The sequence below is a fragment of the Marmota monax genome, unplaced genomic scaffold (assembly GCF_021218885.2).
Source record: "Marmota monax isolate L192 unplaced genomic scaffold, Marmota_monax_Labrador192_F-V1.1 WCK01_AAM20220418_F8-fsc00050, whole genome shotgun sequence".
Lineage (NCBI taxonomy): Eukaryota > Metazoa > Chordata > Mammalia > Rodentia > Sciuridae > Marmota > Marmota monax.
The window spans coordinates 13435001-13453662 of NW_026694552.1; the positions used below are offsets into that span (position 1 = coordinate 13435001).

The 18662-nt window shown below is 36.4% G+C and overlaps 1 protein-coding gene across 3 annotated transcripts in view; it reads left to right on the plus strand.

Moving 5' to 3' along the window:
* The window catches only part of Pls3 (plastin 3), a 92178-nt gene extending 73781 nt beyond the window's left edge, over nt 1-18397 (plus strand). For 2 of the 3 annotated variants that reach the window (XM_058571664.1, XM_058571665.1), the window contains exons 6-17: nt 575-656; nt 1377-1542; nt 3977-4119; nt 7241-7267; nt 7491-7586; nt 10297-10492; nt 11347-11425; nt 12250-12364; nt 12688-12821; nt 13528-13651; nt 13861-13985; nt 17153-18397. In XM_058571664.1, the coding sequence (XP_058427647.1) occupies nt 575-656; nt 1377-1542; nt 3977-4119; nt 7241-7267; nt 7491-7586; nt 10297-10492; nt 11347-11425; nt 12250-12364; nt 12688-12821; nt 13528-13651; nt 13861-13985; nt 17153-17285 (1420 nt within the window). In that variant the 3' untranslated portion in view covers nt 17286-18397. The remainder of the gene's footprint in view (nt 1-574; nt 657-1376; nt 1543-3976; nt 4120-7240; nt 7268-7490; nt 7587-10296; nt 10493-11346; nt 11426-12249; nt 12365-12687; nt 12822-13527; nt 13652-13860; nt 13986-17152) is intronic. The other variant, XM_046420841.2, reaches the window with a different exon arrangement.
* The last annotated feature ends 265 nt before the right edge of the window (nt 18398-18662 follow it).

An 18662-nucleotide genomic window follows, 5' to 3' on the forward strand; every position in this document is an offset into this window, starting at 1 on the left:
CAGCTAAATGGCAGTTTTTAAATGGTGAATTAAATAATTTAGAAGAGATCCATTTTTAGTGTTGGATTTTATCAGTTATTCAGGTGGACATAGTAGCACATGCCTATAATCCTGGCAACTCGGGAGGCTGAGGCAGGAGGATGGCAAGTTTGAGGACAGTGTGGGTCATTTAGTGAGATCCTGTTTCAAAATAAAATAAAAAGGGCTGGGGCTGTAGCCCTTCAGTGGTAGAGTGCTCCTGAATTCAAACCCCAGTACCAAAAAAATTGTATTCAATGAAATATTTTTCAATATTCGGGTCATTCAATGTAAAGAATACTCAAATCTCATAGTTTTTTTTTTTTTTTTTTGGGGGGGGGCGGTTGTTAGCCGTGTGTGCCAGGCCATGGTCTTTTTATTTCCTTAGAAATTTGCATTTTTTGTATTACATCTTTTGTGATCAACATGATAAAAGCTATCTGTTGCATTTAGTGTTTTAGATTATGTGAAAGACATATTATGATAAGCCTTAAAATATTGGTGAATATAAAGACCCTTTAAATCAACTCTTTTTTCATCCCCATTTTTATTTTAGTAAAATGATCAACCTTTCAGTGCCTGATACAATTGATGAAAGAGCAATCAACAAGAAGAAACTTACACCCTTTATCATTCAGGTATGCATTCTTCTCGCCTCTTCCATGAAATGACTGAGTCCAGATTTGTTCTCTGTACTCTCTGTGCTCTTATTTAGTCCCCACAACTCTCATTTAGTCCCCACATTATTATGTGGATATTACAAAGTAACCTGGAATTTAGATTTGCAAGCTTTCTTGAGGTTAATATTGGAAGGTTATGTCCCTGACTAACTTCAAAGCCCTATGATCTTTTCATAATTTGTTCAAATGTTGCAGAAATAAGTGAAAATATTTGAACTCTTAATTAACTGACATGCTTAAGGAAGGAGCATTTTTCTTTTCCATCGATTAAATACTGGACTATTAGGTAGCAAAATTCCCTCAAGCAAGAGCATCGCTTGGGATGTGGAGATTGATGACTTCTAGAATTTGGAAGTATGCCATAGTATTGAACTCCCATTAAGACATTTTTAAAAACATAACACTTTGCTAACATGGACATGCTTACTTTGGTTACTCAGCCTTTTCATTTAATGTCAGCATAATTCAAAAGGGACCAGATAAAAATACCATGTCAACTTCCCATGGAATTCTGCAAAAGATAATAGCAACAAGGCAGGGATCTGATTTAACTGTGCTTTTTAACTCTGAAGTCTGGGTGAAGTTAATATAGGTTATTAATTTATTCATTGAGTGTCATTTTCACTGAAGGAAAATTGGAAGGCCAAGAAGCAAGTGTGTAATTTGGCTGTCTTGCAGGAAAACTTGAATCTGGCACTGAACTCTGCATCTGCCATCGGGTGTCATGTTGTGAACATTGGTGCAGAGGACTTGCGGGCTGGGAAACCTCATCTGGTTTTGGGATTGCTTTGGCAGATCATTAAGATTGGTTTGTTCGCTGACATTGAATTAAGCAGGAACGAAGGTAATAGAGCACAGTATTTTGGAAATTGTTTAGTATTTTTTTTTCTCATCATGCAAACTGTCAAGCTTTTACTGTCAAGCTTGAGGTGATTAGATGATTAGAATTAACATTCATTAGTTCCATAGAGTTATTTAGGAAAACAGTCTAATTATAATTCTCTTCTTTAGTAGTAATTAACATTTGCCTGGCACTTGAAAATTTATTTTACAGTAAAGGTACAAAAACAGATATTAAGGAACTTGATATCCTTTTTTGCTGTGTCCACACAACCCTCATGTCATCACCATCCTCAGGTCCGCAATTGTGCACTTATTATTTTTTTAATTTAATTTTATTTTTTACACAAATGCAGCACAACTTCTCATTTTTCTGGTTGTACATGATGTAGAGTCACACCATTAGTGGAATCATAAACATACGTAGGGTAATTATGGCATTTACAGGTAAATGGATGGAGCTGGAGAATATCATGCTAAGTGAAGTAATCCAATCCCAAAAAAACCAAAGACCAAATGTTTCCTCTGATAAGTGGATGCTGATCCATAATGGGGGAAGGAGGGCAAGGGAAGAACGGAGGAACTTTGGATTGGGCAGAGGTTGGGGGCAAGATGGTGGAATGAGATGGACACTTATGGTTTTGGATACCTTTTGTATTCTATCATGTATTTAGACCTCTTCCAAAGTCTTCTAACTAACCCTTGATGATCCCACATTTCCTGAACCAGCAGAAACATTTTTTTAAAGATTTATTTTTTATTTGTAGATAGATAAAATACCTTTATTTTATTTTTATGTGGTACTGAGGATTGAACCCAGTGCCTCACACATGCTAGGCGAGCACTCTTTCCTCTGAGCTACAACCCCAGCCCCAGAAACATCATTTTAGTAGCATAAAGTATAGATTTTTGTATCACATCATCAATTTATATAATGTATACTTTAAATGCAATAAAATTGCTATTGGATCCTAGAAAGTGCTATACCTCCCTCTCTCTCTAAAGTTGAAAATGTTAAGGATCAGGAGGTGTAACTCAGTGGTAAAGTGCTTGCCTAGCATGAGCAAGGACCTGGATTGCATCCTCCTTGAAAAGAACAAGAGAGAAGAAAAAATGAACACCACTGTAAATATTCATATTTTATTCCAGAGATTCCTACCATCACCATCTCTATCCTCAATTACCTTTGAGGACGTGTATACATTTGGGAATCTAAAAGTATTTCACAGGTCTTAAAATGTCTGTCAAGTCTTATTTTTTTTTTAATTTTTCATGCTATTATTGTTTATTCATTTTTATTAAGTTCATTAAGTTTTTACAACAAGTCTTATTTTTCACATAAGATTTCTTTTGTGCTTTTACAACTTTACATTTTTAATCCACTCAAAAGGTCCTATGTTTATCCTTTTATTATTGTTGTTCTTGTTGATGGGGCTTCATTCAGGTTGGCTGTGAACTTGTGATCCTCCTGCCTTAGCATCCAGAGCAGCTGAGATTGTAGGCCCAGCTCCTACTTTTGCTGGCCTTCTTCACAGCTGTGTTAGTCTTGCTTAAAGGACTTGAAGAAAAGGGGGAAAACAAAATTTTTTTTAAAAATTGGTTCATGTGATAAATCAGGTACTAGATGTGGGACTGACTATTTGATCCTTTGCAACCTTTGATTTGATGGGGTAGGGAATAGAAGGAAGGTTTTATACAAATAGCTATCTTGCCCCTGTTCTTTTTTTTTTTTTAATCTCTAACTGCCATATTGACAGGAATCCATCAAAGATGAAATATGCCTGATAAAATTATTACTTGGACCTCTTCAGAAATCATTTAGTTTTTCTGGGCATAGTAGTGTATAATCCTATAATCCCAGAGACTTGAGGCTGAGATAGGGGAACTGCAAGTTCGAGGCTAGCTTCAGCAACTTAGTGAGACCCTGTCTCAAAATAAAAAGGGCTGGGGGTGAAACTCAGTAGTAGAGTACCTCTGGCTCAATTTCTAGTACCAAAAATAAATAATAAGTTTAATCCTGCAAGTTAATTGATTATACTTAAATATAAGTACTATAGTGTTTCTAAGCTGCTTTAATTAAAAGGTTAAGTAAAAGGTTCCAAATTTAAATATTCTTCCCAGATTCCTGATTTTAAAAGTGTTAACAATTTATCTATAACTGTAACATGATGTGAAAATATTAAACTTAAAATCTACAACTTTATTTGGAATGTGAAGAATTATAAAAGAAAAAATAAATTATATAACTTACTTTAATATTTGGTGTGCATTCTCATAATACTGTCTCTACCAGTTAGCTTGTTAATAATTGTCTACTTACATATTTATTTTTTAATTAGGTTCTTGCATCTCTGTTACTTACTAGGGTGTCAAAAGACTGAGTGAACTTGTCATGACCATTATTATATCATATATTGATCATGTATTTTTTTTTCTAGCTTTAGCTGCTTTGCTTCGGGATGGTGAGACCTTGGAGGAGCTTATGAAATTGTCTCCAGAAGAGCTTCTGCTTAGATGGGCAAACTTTCATTTGGAAAACTCTGGCTGGCAAAAAATCAACAACTTTAGTGCTGACATCAAGGTACCCATGCAAAAAGCCTTAACACTTTGGAAGGATATAAGATCTTGGGGGATTTCATCCCATCTTAACTGAGGGAAAAATTCTAATAGTACATTATCAAGCCTTATTGCTTCTTGGCCTTGGTGGCTGATTTTTTTTAATTTAGTTTCACTTATTTAGTTTTGCAGTGCTAGAGATTGAACACAGGGTCTGTGGCATGCTAGGGAAGTACTCTTCCACTGGGCCACACCCCCAGTCCTCCTAACGGAAGATTCTAGTAGAGAGGTTGAGCCAAGTCAGGAGCATGAGCACCAAGTCATTTTGTAGAAAAAGGTCAAAGAATTATAGTGGTAATATTTTGTATTCTGTCTACTGTGCACCCATACGGGATATTGAATCCAGGGATACTCTACCATTAAGATACATCCCCAATCCTTTTCTTCTGAGGCAGAGTCTTTTTTGCTGAAGCTAGCCTCAAACTTTTGATCCTCCTGCTTCTGTCTCCCAAGTAACTGGGATTACAGGCCTGTGTCACCATGCCTTACTTGCCTACTGTGGAACATAAAAGTATAAAATAGTCATGCGTGAATTTTATATTGTCAACTGTCTTTCCCAGGCCACAGTATGTCTGTAGTAAAGACTAGAAGAGAAAGGAGGTGCCTCAGATTCCTGTCACCTTTTATTCAGCTTCTGCCATGTCATATTTCCTCATCTTTAGAGGTTGAGTTCTTTGAGGGAATGACGAGCACTTTTTATTTGTCTCCTACCTCAGCCCCGGTCCCAATACCCTCCTACTAAAGCCCACCTCTAATACAATACCTACCGCATAAAAGCCCCTCGAATATTTCTTCTGTCAAATTTAATGTGGCACTCACTACTCAACCTTGAGCAGTAGAGAAAAAAGCAAAGGAAAGGAAGAATTTACTCACCATATACAACCTTTGACTTTTCACATGGAGAGGGACAAAATGCCATAGCAAATACAGTTGACACTCTCATATTCTTAGGTTCCACATACACTTAAATCATCTGTAGATTATTTGTATGAAGGATGTGTGTAGGTTATATACAAATAATACACTATTTTACATACGGGGCTTAAGCATCTCAGATTTTGGTGTCCAGGGGAGGAAGGTGCCCTAAAACCAATCCCCTGTGATACCAGGGGACAGCAGGTACTCTGTTTTATCAACTGACTCAACTCTTGAAACTCCAGATGACCAGACCCAAGTAACAAACTTGAAGATCTTCGTCAGATGTCACTGAAACACTGACAGGGCTATGAAAGCAATACCCTGTGTTCGTATCAGTTTGTTCAGTGGTGAAAGGAAGCAGTGGAATACTAGCTCTACTGATTAGCAAAAATAAAGGATACTCAAATTATTAGACAGATGACCCTTTCCCCTCTTTTAACTTATACAACATATCTGGCTAGATATTTTGCTTCTTGCATTAGATGTGTTCCTGAAAACCATTTGTACATGGATCCATGGTCTAGGACGTATTTTAAATGTACAAGAGGAAATTTTTTTTAATGAAGCCTGCTTTGAATTTTTTGAAATACAAATAGTTATTTGGTAATATAAAAACTAACTTCCACTTTATCTATATTCAAGTTCAAATTGTCCACTGTAAAGCTCCTTGCAGGGTAGTAAATACAGACTCTGTTGGGTCTACTCTACCAGTTCTTCTCAAACACATAGGATTTAATTATAAATTGTTTATGTACATTTAGTAAGTAATTAGAAATGAAAGCACTTTTGCAACTGGAATGCACTGTTCCTTAAGAGGTAAATCCTCTGTCTACAAATGATAGAATCTGGATTGACATTTCATGAATTGCTTTGAAATGGCTTTCACTCATTGATTATCTCCATTCTTAAGAGTCTTTTATGATGCTGAATTTTAAATTTACTTACATAGCTGGTTTAAGATGCAGCTTTTGCCAGGCATGATAGCATATGTCTGTAATCCCAGAGACTTGGAAAGCTGAGGCAGGAGGATTGAAAGGTTGAGGCTAGCTTCAGCAACTCAGCAAGACCCTGTCTCAAAATGAAAAAAATAAGGGCTGGGGATATATTGCAGTGGTACAGCACTCCTAAGTTCAGTCACCAGTACTACAAAGAAGAAGAAGAAGAAGAAAGAAGAAAGAAGAAGAAGAAGAAGAGATACAGCTTTCTTGGCAGCTACCAGAGATTCATATCTGGCAGATCTGGGATTGAAACCAGTCACCCATATACTGAGCAACTTCCCCAGGGGATTAGGAGGCACACAGTCTATAGAGAAACACTCCTTTATAGCCTGTCTGGATATTCAAGACCCAATAATAGAAAACTGTCACAGCTAGACAGGTGGTCTTCAGATATGACAGAATTAAGGAATATTGAACTCAAGTTCTTGTCCTTTAGTATTTCAGAGAGGCAGAATTTTACCTGACATGTATGTTAAGAAACTTAGAATTTGCACTAGTACAATGGTTTCCAAAATGTGTTCTATAGAGTTTCCACACAGCCTAATTCACCCATCCCACCCCCAAGATGAACAACTTCATTTTGTTTCATGTAGTCAAAAGATAAGAGTCTAGGAGCTTAAGGGGCTGGGGATGTGGCTCAAGCGGTAGCGTGCTTGCCTGGCATGCGTGCGGCCCAGGTTCAATCCTCAGCACCACATACAAACAAAGATGTTGTGTCCGTCGAAAACTAAAAAAAATTTTTAAAAAATATTTAAAAATTTAAAAAAAAATAGTAAAAGAGTCTAGGAGCTTAAAACAAAGAGAGAAATTTGGGGATGGGAGCATAGCTCAGTGGTAGAACATTTAACTCTTGCCTGGCATGTGTGAGGCCCTGGGTTTAATCCCAGCACCTAAAAAAATAAAAAAGAGAGAGAAAGAAGCTTGTTTATTTAAGTATACTCCAAATCTAAAGAGGTAAATGTTATTTTGCTAACTAAAGGGTTTCTCATTTAAGACATCATGTCATTTAAATTTATAATTAAATATATCGTTAACATAGCAGATCTCTTCACCATACATTATGGTATATATTGTGCCTTATAATGATATAACTTGTTTATCTTCTCTTTCCCTATGCTTCCTGGATTTCTGCTCTACTACTTTTTTTCCATGCTTATTTTAATTATCCAGCTTGTTGACTTCAGTAATTCTGTGAAGGTACAGAAATGTTTATTAGCATTATTGTATCAGCGATTTCAATAAATTTTAAAGTCCTGTCAAAATCCAGTTCATCCATATTCAAGACAGACCAGATAGATTTAAGGCCAGATAGGTGGATTTTTCCTGGGGGAAAGATCAGTTAAATAAGATAGAGGCCCACGCCTTATATTATTCACTCTTTATAATTGTGATCTCACTAACATTTTCAATTCATTTGTAGGATTCCAAAGCCTATTTCCATCTTCTCAATCAAATTGCACCAAAAGGACAAAAGGAAGGTGAACCACGGATAGATATTAACATGTCAGGTTTCAATGTAAGTATAGGTGCTCTTTTGAATTCTACAGCCTTACAATATTGTTGTCTATTTCTTATAAGAATTTTTTTTTTGCTTTTAACTTAATTTTATTGTATACAAACTGATGAATTCTCTTTAGGTTATTTTTTCTTATAGTAAGAAAATTATTATTTTTTTATTTTTTTATTGTTGGTTGTTCAAAACATTACATAGTTCTTGACATATCATATTTCACACTTTGATTCAAGTGGGTTATGAACTCCCATTTTTACCCTGTATACAGATTGCAGAATCACATCAGTTACACATCCATTGATTTACATATTGCCATACTAGTGTCTGTTGTATTCTGCTGCCTTTCCTATCCTCTACTATCCCCCCTCCCCTCCCCTCCCCTCCCCTCTTCTCTCTCTACCCCCTCTACTGTCATTCATTTCTCCCCCTTGTATTATTTTCCCCTTTCCCCTCACTTCCTCTTGTATGTAATTTTGTATAACCCTGAGGGTCTCCTTCCATTTCCATGCAATTTCCCTTCTCTCTCCCTTTCCCTCCCACCTCTCATCCCAATTTAATGTTACTCTTCTTCTCATGCTCTTCGTCCCTACTCTGTTCTTAGTTACTCTCCTTATATCAAAGGAGACATTTGGCATTTGTTTTTTAGGGATTGGCTAGCTTCACTTAGCATAATCTGCTCTAATGCCATCCATTTCCCTGCAAATTCTATGATTTTGTCATTTTTTAATGCAGAGTAATACTCCATTGTGTATAAATGCCACATTTTTTTTTATCCATTCGTCTATTGAAGGGCATCTAGGTTGGTTCCACAGTCTTGCTATTGTGAATTGTGCTGCTATGAACATCGATGTAGCAGTGTCCCTGTAGCATGCTCTTTTTAGGTCTTTAGGGAATAGACCTAGAAGGGGAATAGCTGGGTCAAATGGTGGTTCCATTCCCAGCTTCCCAAGAAATCTCCATACTGCTTTCCAAATTGGCTGCACCAATTTGCAGTCCCACCAGCAATGTACAAGTGTACCCTTTTCCCCACATCCTCGCCATAAGAATTTTATGTACACATTTGATTACACAACCAATGTAATTCTATATCACGTATAACCAGAAGAACGAGAAGTTATACTGTATATATGTGTAATATGTCAAAATACATTCTACTATCATGTATAACTAATCAGAACAAAATTGTTAAAAGAAAGAAAAACTAGAACCAGACAATAGTTGAAGTAATAAAAACAGATTTAAAAAAAAAAGAATTTTTATAACTGCATGTAATGATGTTGGCAATTTTAAGCATTTTTTTAAGTGTTACTGTATGTATAACTCAGGGAAAAAACTAGCTTTGATTGATTTTGATCATTTATTGGTGAGTTCCATAATTATTTATTCATTTATACAAATGAAATATTCAAAGCAAGTATGCAAAAATAAGCACTAGAGACTAGTCTCTTTCAAGTATTTTGGATTATAACCACAGTAATAGATTTAATGACTACATATTCATATCTACATCTGTAATATTCCTGTATTAAGAGTAATATGAATACATTCACAAAATCCTGATTCATGAAACCCAATTTGGGGAATCACTGTCAGGGACCATGTTTCCTGGTTATGTCACCAATTTGCTCAATGATCTTGGGCAAGTTTTGTCCTAAAATTGGATCTCACTTTGCCCACCCATGAAGGAATGGACTAGACTATTTGGTCCCAACATTTTAGAATTTCGTGTTTTTCTGTACCCATTAGAAGTAGAATGCATTCTACTAATTAACAAAATCCACATATGTGCCCTGTTATGCAGCAGAACCAAGTAGATTACATTGACCAAACTCTTTGACTCTACCTTTACCAGAACTGAATTTATAACTGACCTGTATGCTTATATTTTTGTGTGTATGTTAAATGTAAAACTCTTCAGCTCAGGTCACTCTTGGTAGGAAGAAGGATTAAGGGAGCTGTCAGGGATGGCTGATCTGGTGGACTCATGCTTCGGTAAATGGTGCCAGTATACTGATTCTGATATAGCCCTTCTCCAGCCAATCCTTCCTGATTGATCTTCCTAAAACACTTTTCTTTGTGTATTCCCGGCTCAGAATCCTATAAGGATTCCCCCACTGACTTTAGAGTTCAGTCTAAATGCCCTGCTTAGCATTTAAGGTCCTACACAATCATGTTCCATTTCTCCTCACCTGTGATATTCCCTTAGGGTTGTACCCCAGAGACTGTCTCCCCACCACCATCCAGGTGCCTCAGTCTTCTCCAAACACTCATTTTAACCTCTGATTCTCTGCTCTTCTTTTCCCCTTGTTTTTCAATGTCCTTCATTTTTTTCAGCCAGTGTACCTTCCTTTGGACCTAATTTTAAAATGTGAACACTTTTAATGTTTTTCTTTGTCTTCCTTTTAAAAATTCTTATTTAGATTTTTTTCATAATGCATTTTGGCATGAGAGATGTCACCCCAATTGAGTTAAACGTACTCAGTAGTTAAAAAGTTAAAACATCATCTGGCGCCACCCAGTGTGTTTTAGAGGTACTGCATATCCTGCAGAGCCCCCCCCCCCCGCCTTTTTTGCATTCAAGACAGTTTTATAATAAGTACCATGTGTTAGCTATAAGAAAGCACAATTGTATACTCAGCCTATGATTGTAGGGAAATTTTCTATATTTTTAGTATAGCCTTTTAAAAAATATCTTCTTATTCTACTTCGACAGGAAACAGATGATTTGAAGAGAGCTGAGAGTATGCTTCAACAAGCAGATAAATTAGGTTGCAGACAGTTTGTTACCCCTGCTGATGTTGTCAGTGGAAACCCCAAACTGAACTTAGCCTTTGTGGCTAACCTGTTTAATAAATATCCAGCATTAACTAAGCCAGAGAACCAGGATATTGACTGGACTCTATTAGAAGGTAACTAATTGTTTCTCAAATGCTAATGTGTGGACTATAGAGTATAAGCAGAGAGGCCACAATGGTATCACATTCCTAACCTAAAAAGTTTCTTTATTCACTTTGCTTTAGCAAGCATATGGTAGAAGTAGACACAGTGCTGAGTAAAAACTGGCAACTGCTAAAAGAGATGAATACAAGTGATCTAAGTTCTGAACTTTAAATAAATCAGCCAAGTGCAGTGATACATGCCCATAATCCCAGCTACTTGGGAGGCTGAAGCAAAAGATTACAAGTTCAAGGCTAGCCTCGGCAATTTAGTGAAGATCCATTTCAAAAGAAAAAATAAAAAGGACTAGTATGTAGCTCTGTGGTAAAGCTCCCCTGGGTTCAATATTCAATGCCAAAATAAATATAAATAAGTAAATATATATGCATATATACATATATATATAATATCAGTTACTTTGATGCATACAGATTTGAGGTGATATTGGAGAATGATTAGAGGGAAAGGAGATTTAAAGTTCATAAACCTCTATGGGGCTGGGGTGTAACTTGATTGGAGAGTGCTAACCTAACATGCTAAAGGTCCTGGGTTTAATTTCCAGCACCTCAAAAAAAAAAAAGAGTAAAAGCTTATAAACCTAAATTGCTTAACTGTTTATAACATGGTCATTCATTAATTTTAAAATAAATTCAAAAAAAATTTTTAAAAAGCATGAATCTAGAAAGAATATTTAGAAAGAATGCTTAGAAATTAGAAAAACATAGATATCAATAGAGCAAATAAAATAAAGTAATACATGAGTTGATACTAAATGCATATACAAGAAGTTTAATGAATAACTAAATTTTTAAAATATTCTTAATAGGAGAAACTCGTGAAGAAAGAACCTTCCGTAACTGGATGAACTCTCTTGGTGTTAATCCCCACGTAAACCATCTCTATGCGTAAGTCATCCCACTGCTATTATTATAAACAGTAATGAACATCGTGGATGGATGCTACATAAATATTGACTGCCCTAATGATTTTTCTAAATGTTCATTTGTAGCAATTATTTATATTGGAAAATGTTGAATGGTGGTTTTCATCATTTTCCAAACTTGCAAAAGTCTGAATTCTTCACATGATCATTAACTACAAGTGATAGAACCATATAAACATCTTTATGGTACCCTAGGAAACAAGTACTTTATTTTGAAACAGTCCAGGGAATGATTTTAGCAGAGCATCCATGACGCCTCAGGGCCTTTGGTTCGCTATTTCCTCAACCTGAAATATTATTTGCCCACCTATAATGGCTCATACCCTTATTTTATTCTATGTACTGTAATATTCTTCATCCACATATATTTCATGTCCTTACTATGTTCCATACCCTTACTATTTTCCTGACTTCCATTCACCTTTCTCTAATCAATAACCCTAGTTCCTTTTGCCTTCATAGTACGTACAGCAAAAATCATATTGTATATCTGTCCATGTACTTGTTTATTGTGTATTTCTTTGGCTCTAATGGAAGAACAGGGATATTTTATCCCATGCACCTAGCCTTTAGAACAGTGCCTTCTTCACAATAGACACTCAAGACATACTGTCAAGTGAATCCAATAGTCTTAGCTCTATTTTCAGCACAGATTGATAAAAAATATGAGTCTTGGGTATTATAGTTTTATATATCTTGTTTGACTGTGGGAGTACTGTTTTTCAGGAAAGTAAAAGCTCAGCTCTCTGAAAACAATAATTAAATTATTATTTTTTAAATTGTTAGTGACCTGCAAGATGCCCTGGTAATCTTACAGCTATATGAACGAATTAAAGTTCCTGTGGACTGGAGTAAGGTTAATAAACCTCCATATCCAAAGCTTGGAGCCAACATGAAAAAGGTAGATAATTAAGTTGGTGCATGTCTTTGTTACAGACTGTTTTTATTCTCAGTGTATTTATTTTGTTTCAAAAACTTCTGATCTTGGGGCTGGGGATATAGCTCAGTTGCTTGCCTCACATGCACAAAGCCCTGAGTTCAATCCCCACCACCAAAAAGAAAAAAAAAAAAAAACCTCCTGATCTTGAGCTTCTTGAGAATAGGAACTGCATCTTACTTGTTTTTGTGTGCAAATTGCACAACACACACACACCCACAAATATGCATATGCAGATTAAACAAATGAAAACCATTAGCCATTTATTTACATTTGTATGTTTGCAGCTAGAAAATTGCAATTATGCTGTTGAATTAGGAAAGCATCCTGCTAAATTCTCCCTGGTTGGCATTGGAGGACAAGACCTGAATGATGGGAACCCAACCTTGACCTTGGCTTTAGTCTGGCAGCTGATGAGAAGGTATAGTATAGAATTTTTACTGTTTGAGCTTCACTATAATACAGATCTGTGATTTAGCTCTTATTGGATTTTTAATAAGTAAAAATACCAATGACTACACTTTTGAACTTCATTGTATTTAGTCTCTGAAATGAGTTAAGTCATGAATGTACGTTGGATGTTCGGTTGTTAGATTCTTCTTTGTAAATTAGGCAGCCGAACTGTGACACTTCCCTTTTCTTCATAGGAAACATGACATGTAGACTTAAGGCTAATTTAGTGGCAATAAATAAAAGTTGTCAGAGGGACTGAGAGTGTAGCTCAGTGGTAGACACCACACACATGTGCATGAGGCCCTGGATTTGATCCCCATCATCAAAAACATAAATGAACTCCTCAGAAAAAATATGAACATCCCCATGCATTCATTATGACTGGGTGCCAGCCAAAGCACAGCTTATTTTAAGTCATTCTCACTGTTAGAATAGTACAAAACGTGCCTACACATTTAAGCCCCCTAGATCTTGTCCCCATCAATGCAACATGTAGATGAGTGGCAAGCCACTACTGCTTAAGATGTTTTCTCATATAATGTGAATCTCTTTTCATGAAACCTTGAGTCTTTCAAACCTAAAAAATAAAAGAAAAAGGAAATAAAGCATCTTTCTCATGTTGCAGTTTTCCTCATAAAGTACATTGTGACCTCTTTTTTTGCTGCTTCATTTAGATATACCCTCAATGTCCTGGAGGATCTTGGAGAGGGTCACAAAGCTAATGATGACATCATTGTGAACTGGGTGAACAGAACATTGAGTGAAGCTGGAAAATCAACTTCCATTCAGAGTTTTAAGGTCAGAATCCATATTTGACAATTAAATATTATATTTGCTAGATATTATCTATCATTTGGAAGGAAAACCTTTGTTTACTTTGTAAGAATTAATATTGGGCCAATGGCAAAATTCTTTTTAATTTGCTGAGCTTCACTTTAGGCACTTCACATAGGGAAGCACCTGTTAATTTGTACATGCTGAAAAGATTTGTTCTCCTTTTGTATTAGGACAAGACGATCAGCTCCAGTTTGGCAGTTGTGGATTTAATTGATGCTATCCAGCCAGGCTGCATAAACTATGATCTCGTTAAGAGTGGCAATCTAACAGAAGATGACAAGCACAATAATGCCAAGTAAGGGAGAGAGCATAATATTGTGGAAAGAACACAGGCTTTGCAACCCAGAAGATCTGAATTATAATTCAGGGTTCTGCGGCTTAAAATTAATATCACCTGAAGGAATCCTGTATTTTCTTTTTTTAAAGGTCTTAACATGATTTATTTATTTATTTATTTAGGTACTGGGGATTGAACTCAAGGGCTTTACCATTGAGCCACATTCCAAGCCCTTTTCATTTTTTATTTTGAGACAGGGTCCCCTAAGTTGCTTAGGGCCTCACTAAGTTGCTGAGGTTGGCCTCAAATGTCCAGTCCTCCCACCTAAGCTCCAGGATTACAGGTGTGCACCACTGCACCTGGCTAAAAGTTATTACACTTTTTTAATAGCTTTATTGAAATACCATTCACATATTGTACAATTTACCCATTGAAAGTATATAGTCATTTTTAATATATTCACAGTTGTACAACCATCCCCGAAATCAATTTTAGAATAATTTCATCATCTAAGAAAGAAGTTTCAAGTAATCATTAGTAGTCACTATGCAAAATGTTACCTACTTTCTGTCTTTACATATTTGCCTATTTAGGACTCTGTTTTCTCTCCTGTCACTACATATCCTTTGACCAACATCTCCCCAAATACTGAGGCTTCTGATAACCACCATTCTACTCTGTCCTTTGAGACCAGCTTTTTGGAATCCATGATGACAATAGAATACTATTCAGTTACTATAAAGGATGAAATCCTGTCATTTGCAACAGCATGGGTGAACTTGAAAATATTGTGCTAAGTGAAATAAGCCAGGCACTGAAAGACAAATACTGTATGCTCTCACTTTTTGAGTCTCAGATTCCTCATCAGTAAAATGGGGGCAATAATACTTTATTTTACAGATTTCATAAAGATTAAATGAAAAGCCAGCCACAGTGGCACATGCCTATAATCCCAGCGGCTTGGGAGCATGAGGCAGGAGGATCACAAGTTCAAAGCCAGCCTCAGCAACTTAGCAAGACCCTGTCTCTAAATAAATTTAAAAAAAGGAATGGGGTGCTGGGGTTGTGGCTCAGTGGTAGAGTGCTTGCCTAGCATGTGTGAGGCACTGGGTTTGATCCTCAGCACAACATAAAAATAAATAAAATAAAGGTATTGTGTTTATCGACAACTAAAAAATATATTTTAAAAAAAGGAATGGGAATGTAGCTCAGTGGTTAAGTGCCTCTGGATTCAATCCCCAGTACCAAAAAAAACAAAAAAAGAAAGAAATGAAAAATAGATACAAGAACCTAGTATTGTGTCTGACCTTCAAGGTTCTCAAACTTTTGAGGAACTGGGGTTGCGGCTCGGCAGTAGAGCTCTTGCCTCAAGTGTTTGAGGCATTGGGTTTGAGTCACAGCAACACATATAAATAAATGAATAAAGGCCCATCAACAATTAAAAAAAAATTAAAAAGAACTCTTAAAGGGCCGGGGTTGTGGCTCAATGGTAGCATGCTTGAGGAGCATGAGTGAGGCATCACATTAAAAAAAAAATAAACAAAATGAAGATATTGTGTCCATCTACAACTAAATATATATATATATATTTAAAAAAAAAAAAAAAAAAAAAAAAACTCTTGAAGCTGGGCACTATGGCGCAAATTTGTAATCCCAGCAGCATGGGAGGCTGAGATAGGAGGATCGCAAGTTCAAAGCCAGCCTCAGCAACAACCAGGTGCTAAGCAACTCAGTGAGACCCTGTCTCTAACTAAAATACAAAAATAGGACTGGGGATGTAGCTCAATGGTCGAGTGCCCCTGGGTTCAATCCCCAGTACAAAAAAAAAAAAAAAACTCATGGAATTGCTCTTTCCAGGAACTTGATTTTGAATTATCTTTAAAGATTTCTTTTGGAAATGCTTTCTGGATTAGCTGAGATGTGTTCCTGCAAATTTCCCTAACTAGACATGTCAGTTCTTTTGTCCCTTTATTTTCTGCCCTTTCCAGGCCTTGATCCAGGCACTCTGTCCATACCTTGTAGATTCTCTCATCTCCCTTGAATATTTGGAAGTACTCACTGCACCTACCTAAGCAACTTGAATTTTTGCATCTGGCTTAAGTTTTTTCATTCCATGTCTCTCACATCACAGGAGACCATCCATCACTACCTGTTCAATGAGAATATCAACATTGACTGTGCAAATCACATACATAATTTCTTTTTTTTTTTCTTTTCTTTTTTCTTTTTGTATTGTACTGGGGGAATAACCACTGAGCTACATCCCCAGCTTTTTTATTTTTATTTATTTATTTTTAGGGGGGTACCATGATTGAACTCAAGGTCACTCAACCACTGAGCCACTTCCCCAGCTCTATTTTGTATTTTATTTAGAGACAGGGGCTTATTGAGTTGCTTAGAGCTTCGCTGTTGCTGAGGCTGGCTTTGAACTCTCAATCCTCATGTCTCAGCCTCCCGAGCTGCTGGGATTACAGGCATGCACCACCGTGCCCTGTTTATTTTTATTTTGAGGCTGGTTTTGCTAAATTGCTGAGCCTGGCCTCAAACTGTGAGCCACCATACCCAGCATGATTTCATTTTTATATGAAGTCAGTGCTATAAGCTTAATTCTCACTTCATATTAGAGGAAAGGAGTGGATAAATATTATCAGTCTGAAAATATAGCATAAAAACATGGTATAGGGCTGGGGATATAGCTCATTTGGTAGAATGCTTGCCTCACATGCACAAGGCCCTGGGTTCAATCCCCAGCACTACTACTACTACTACAAAAAAAAAAGGTATAACCTAAAAGTGAACTCAAAGCCAAAATGAAACAAAAAAAAATGTAATCATTCTGGTAGGCTCTTTCAGTGGGGGCTTTTTGTATCCCAGGTATGTGATTTTATGACAGGAAATATATCTCATATGGTGTCCTTGACAGACAAAAATTTTAATCTTGCTGGGCACGGTGGCACATGCCTATAATCCCAGTGGCTCAGGAGGCTGAGACAGGAGGATCATGAGTTCAAAGCCAGCCTCAGTAAAAAAGAAAGGTGCTAAGCAACTCAGTGAGACTCTGTCTCTAAATAAAATACGAAATAGAGCTGGGGATGTGGCTCAGTGTTTGAGTGCCTCTGAGTTCCATCTCTGGTACCAAAAAGAAAAAAAAAATTAATCTTAATTTTTGTTTCCTCAATAAATAGGTATGCAGTGTCAATGGCTAGAAGAATTGGAGCCAGAGTATATGCTCTCCCTGAAGACCTGGTGGAAGTAAAGCCCAAGATGGTCATGACTGTGTTCGCATGTTTGATGGGCAGAGGGATGAAGAGAGTGTAAAATAACCAACCTAAGTAAAACCAACCTTGTTCCCAGGTGCATGATTAGCAAGTCAGCTATTTCCAGGTGAAGTGCTCATGGCTTAAGTAAGGTTCTTTGTCATTTAAAAGACTTAGTTTGATTAACAAGACTAGCTCATCCTGAGAGCCCTCAGTGGGAAGAGTTTTAATAAAAACAGCTCCTCTTTCCCACAGTCAAAGCTGGATTTGTCAGGCAGGCACACCTGAAATGTGCTCATAGCCAAACATTTTACTCTCTCCTCCTAGAATGCTGCCCTTGATGTTTTCCATTGCTGTGTGTTATTTCTCTCTATTGTATCATTTTCCCTCTTAGAATGTCCATCTCTTGAGATTTGCTTAGATGATTGGATATGAATATTATTAGATGGTCATTTTGCTTTCCATCCACTATGTTAATTCTTATTCAAGAACTATGGTCAGAAAGTATTTGGATGTGAGTATCCTGTGCTTACTTTGTAGTAGTGAAAATTTGCCGAAGTAACTGGCTGTGCAGAATGTAATAGAAGCTTTTCTTATTCTTTTATTCTTAAAATCAGTATCTTTTTACAGTATTCTTTCTACATGATCCTTTTTTGTACATTTAAGAATATTTTGATTACATTCAACAAGACTGCTGATTTTGCTACTTTTTTAAAGGGGTCTTCAAGTAAGTAAAAAACATACATTAAAGGTAGAGGAAAAATGTACACCAAAATTTCATCTTTCCTTTCACACTCAAAATGTAAACAAAAGAAATATTTTGTCTAAATCACTTAGTTCCACACATGCTTATTTGTTTGGAAACCTGTGTCATAAAACTCTCTCTTTAAATTTTTAAAATGCTGTTTGAGGAGAGAGTGCATTCAGAACTTAAATGGTATTCTGTAGGCCAACTATGCTAAGTGTACAATATATTTTTTTTAATTTTACACCTAAAACAAAAAGCTGTGGTCACTAAAAAGTAAGATTATATATGTAGGATTTAATGTACTCTTGCTTTGTCAAACTGTTTGCTATAGTTTTCAAGATCATTATGTTACTCTAACTCTGGAAAAAAAAACTGATGTAATCTGGTAGCAATGTAGTAGTTCAATAAAGGCATTTACATAATAATTAGTCTGTTCTTCCAGATTCTGTCCCTTAGTAGTATGCCAATGTTTGATGGAGTTATTTTCCCTTTTCTGATATATTCTATAAAATGGTGTTGCTCACATTTCAGCTTTTGGAACTCTAAATTAGAGGTACTAAACTAAGACGGCACTGAACAAATGGGATAAAGTGATTTTCTCCAACTTTCCAAAATTTCCTTGAACTAGGGTATAGGACAGCGGCATAACAATTAACCCAGCATGCAGTGAGGCCCTGGGTTCAATCCCTA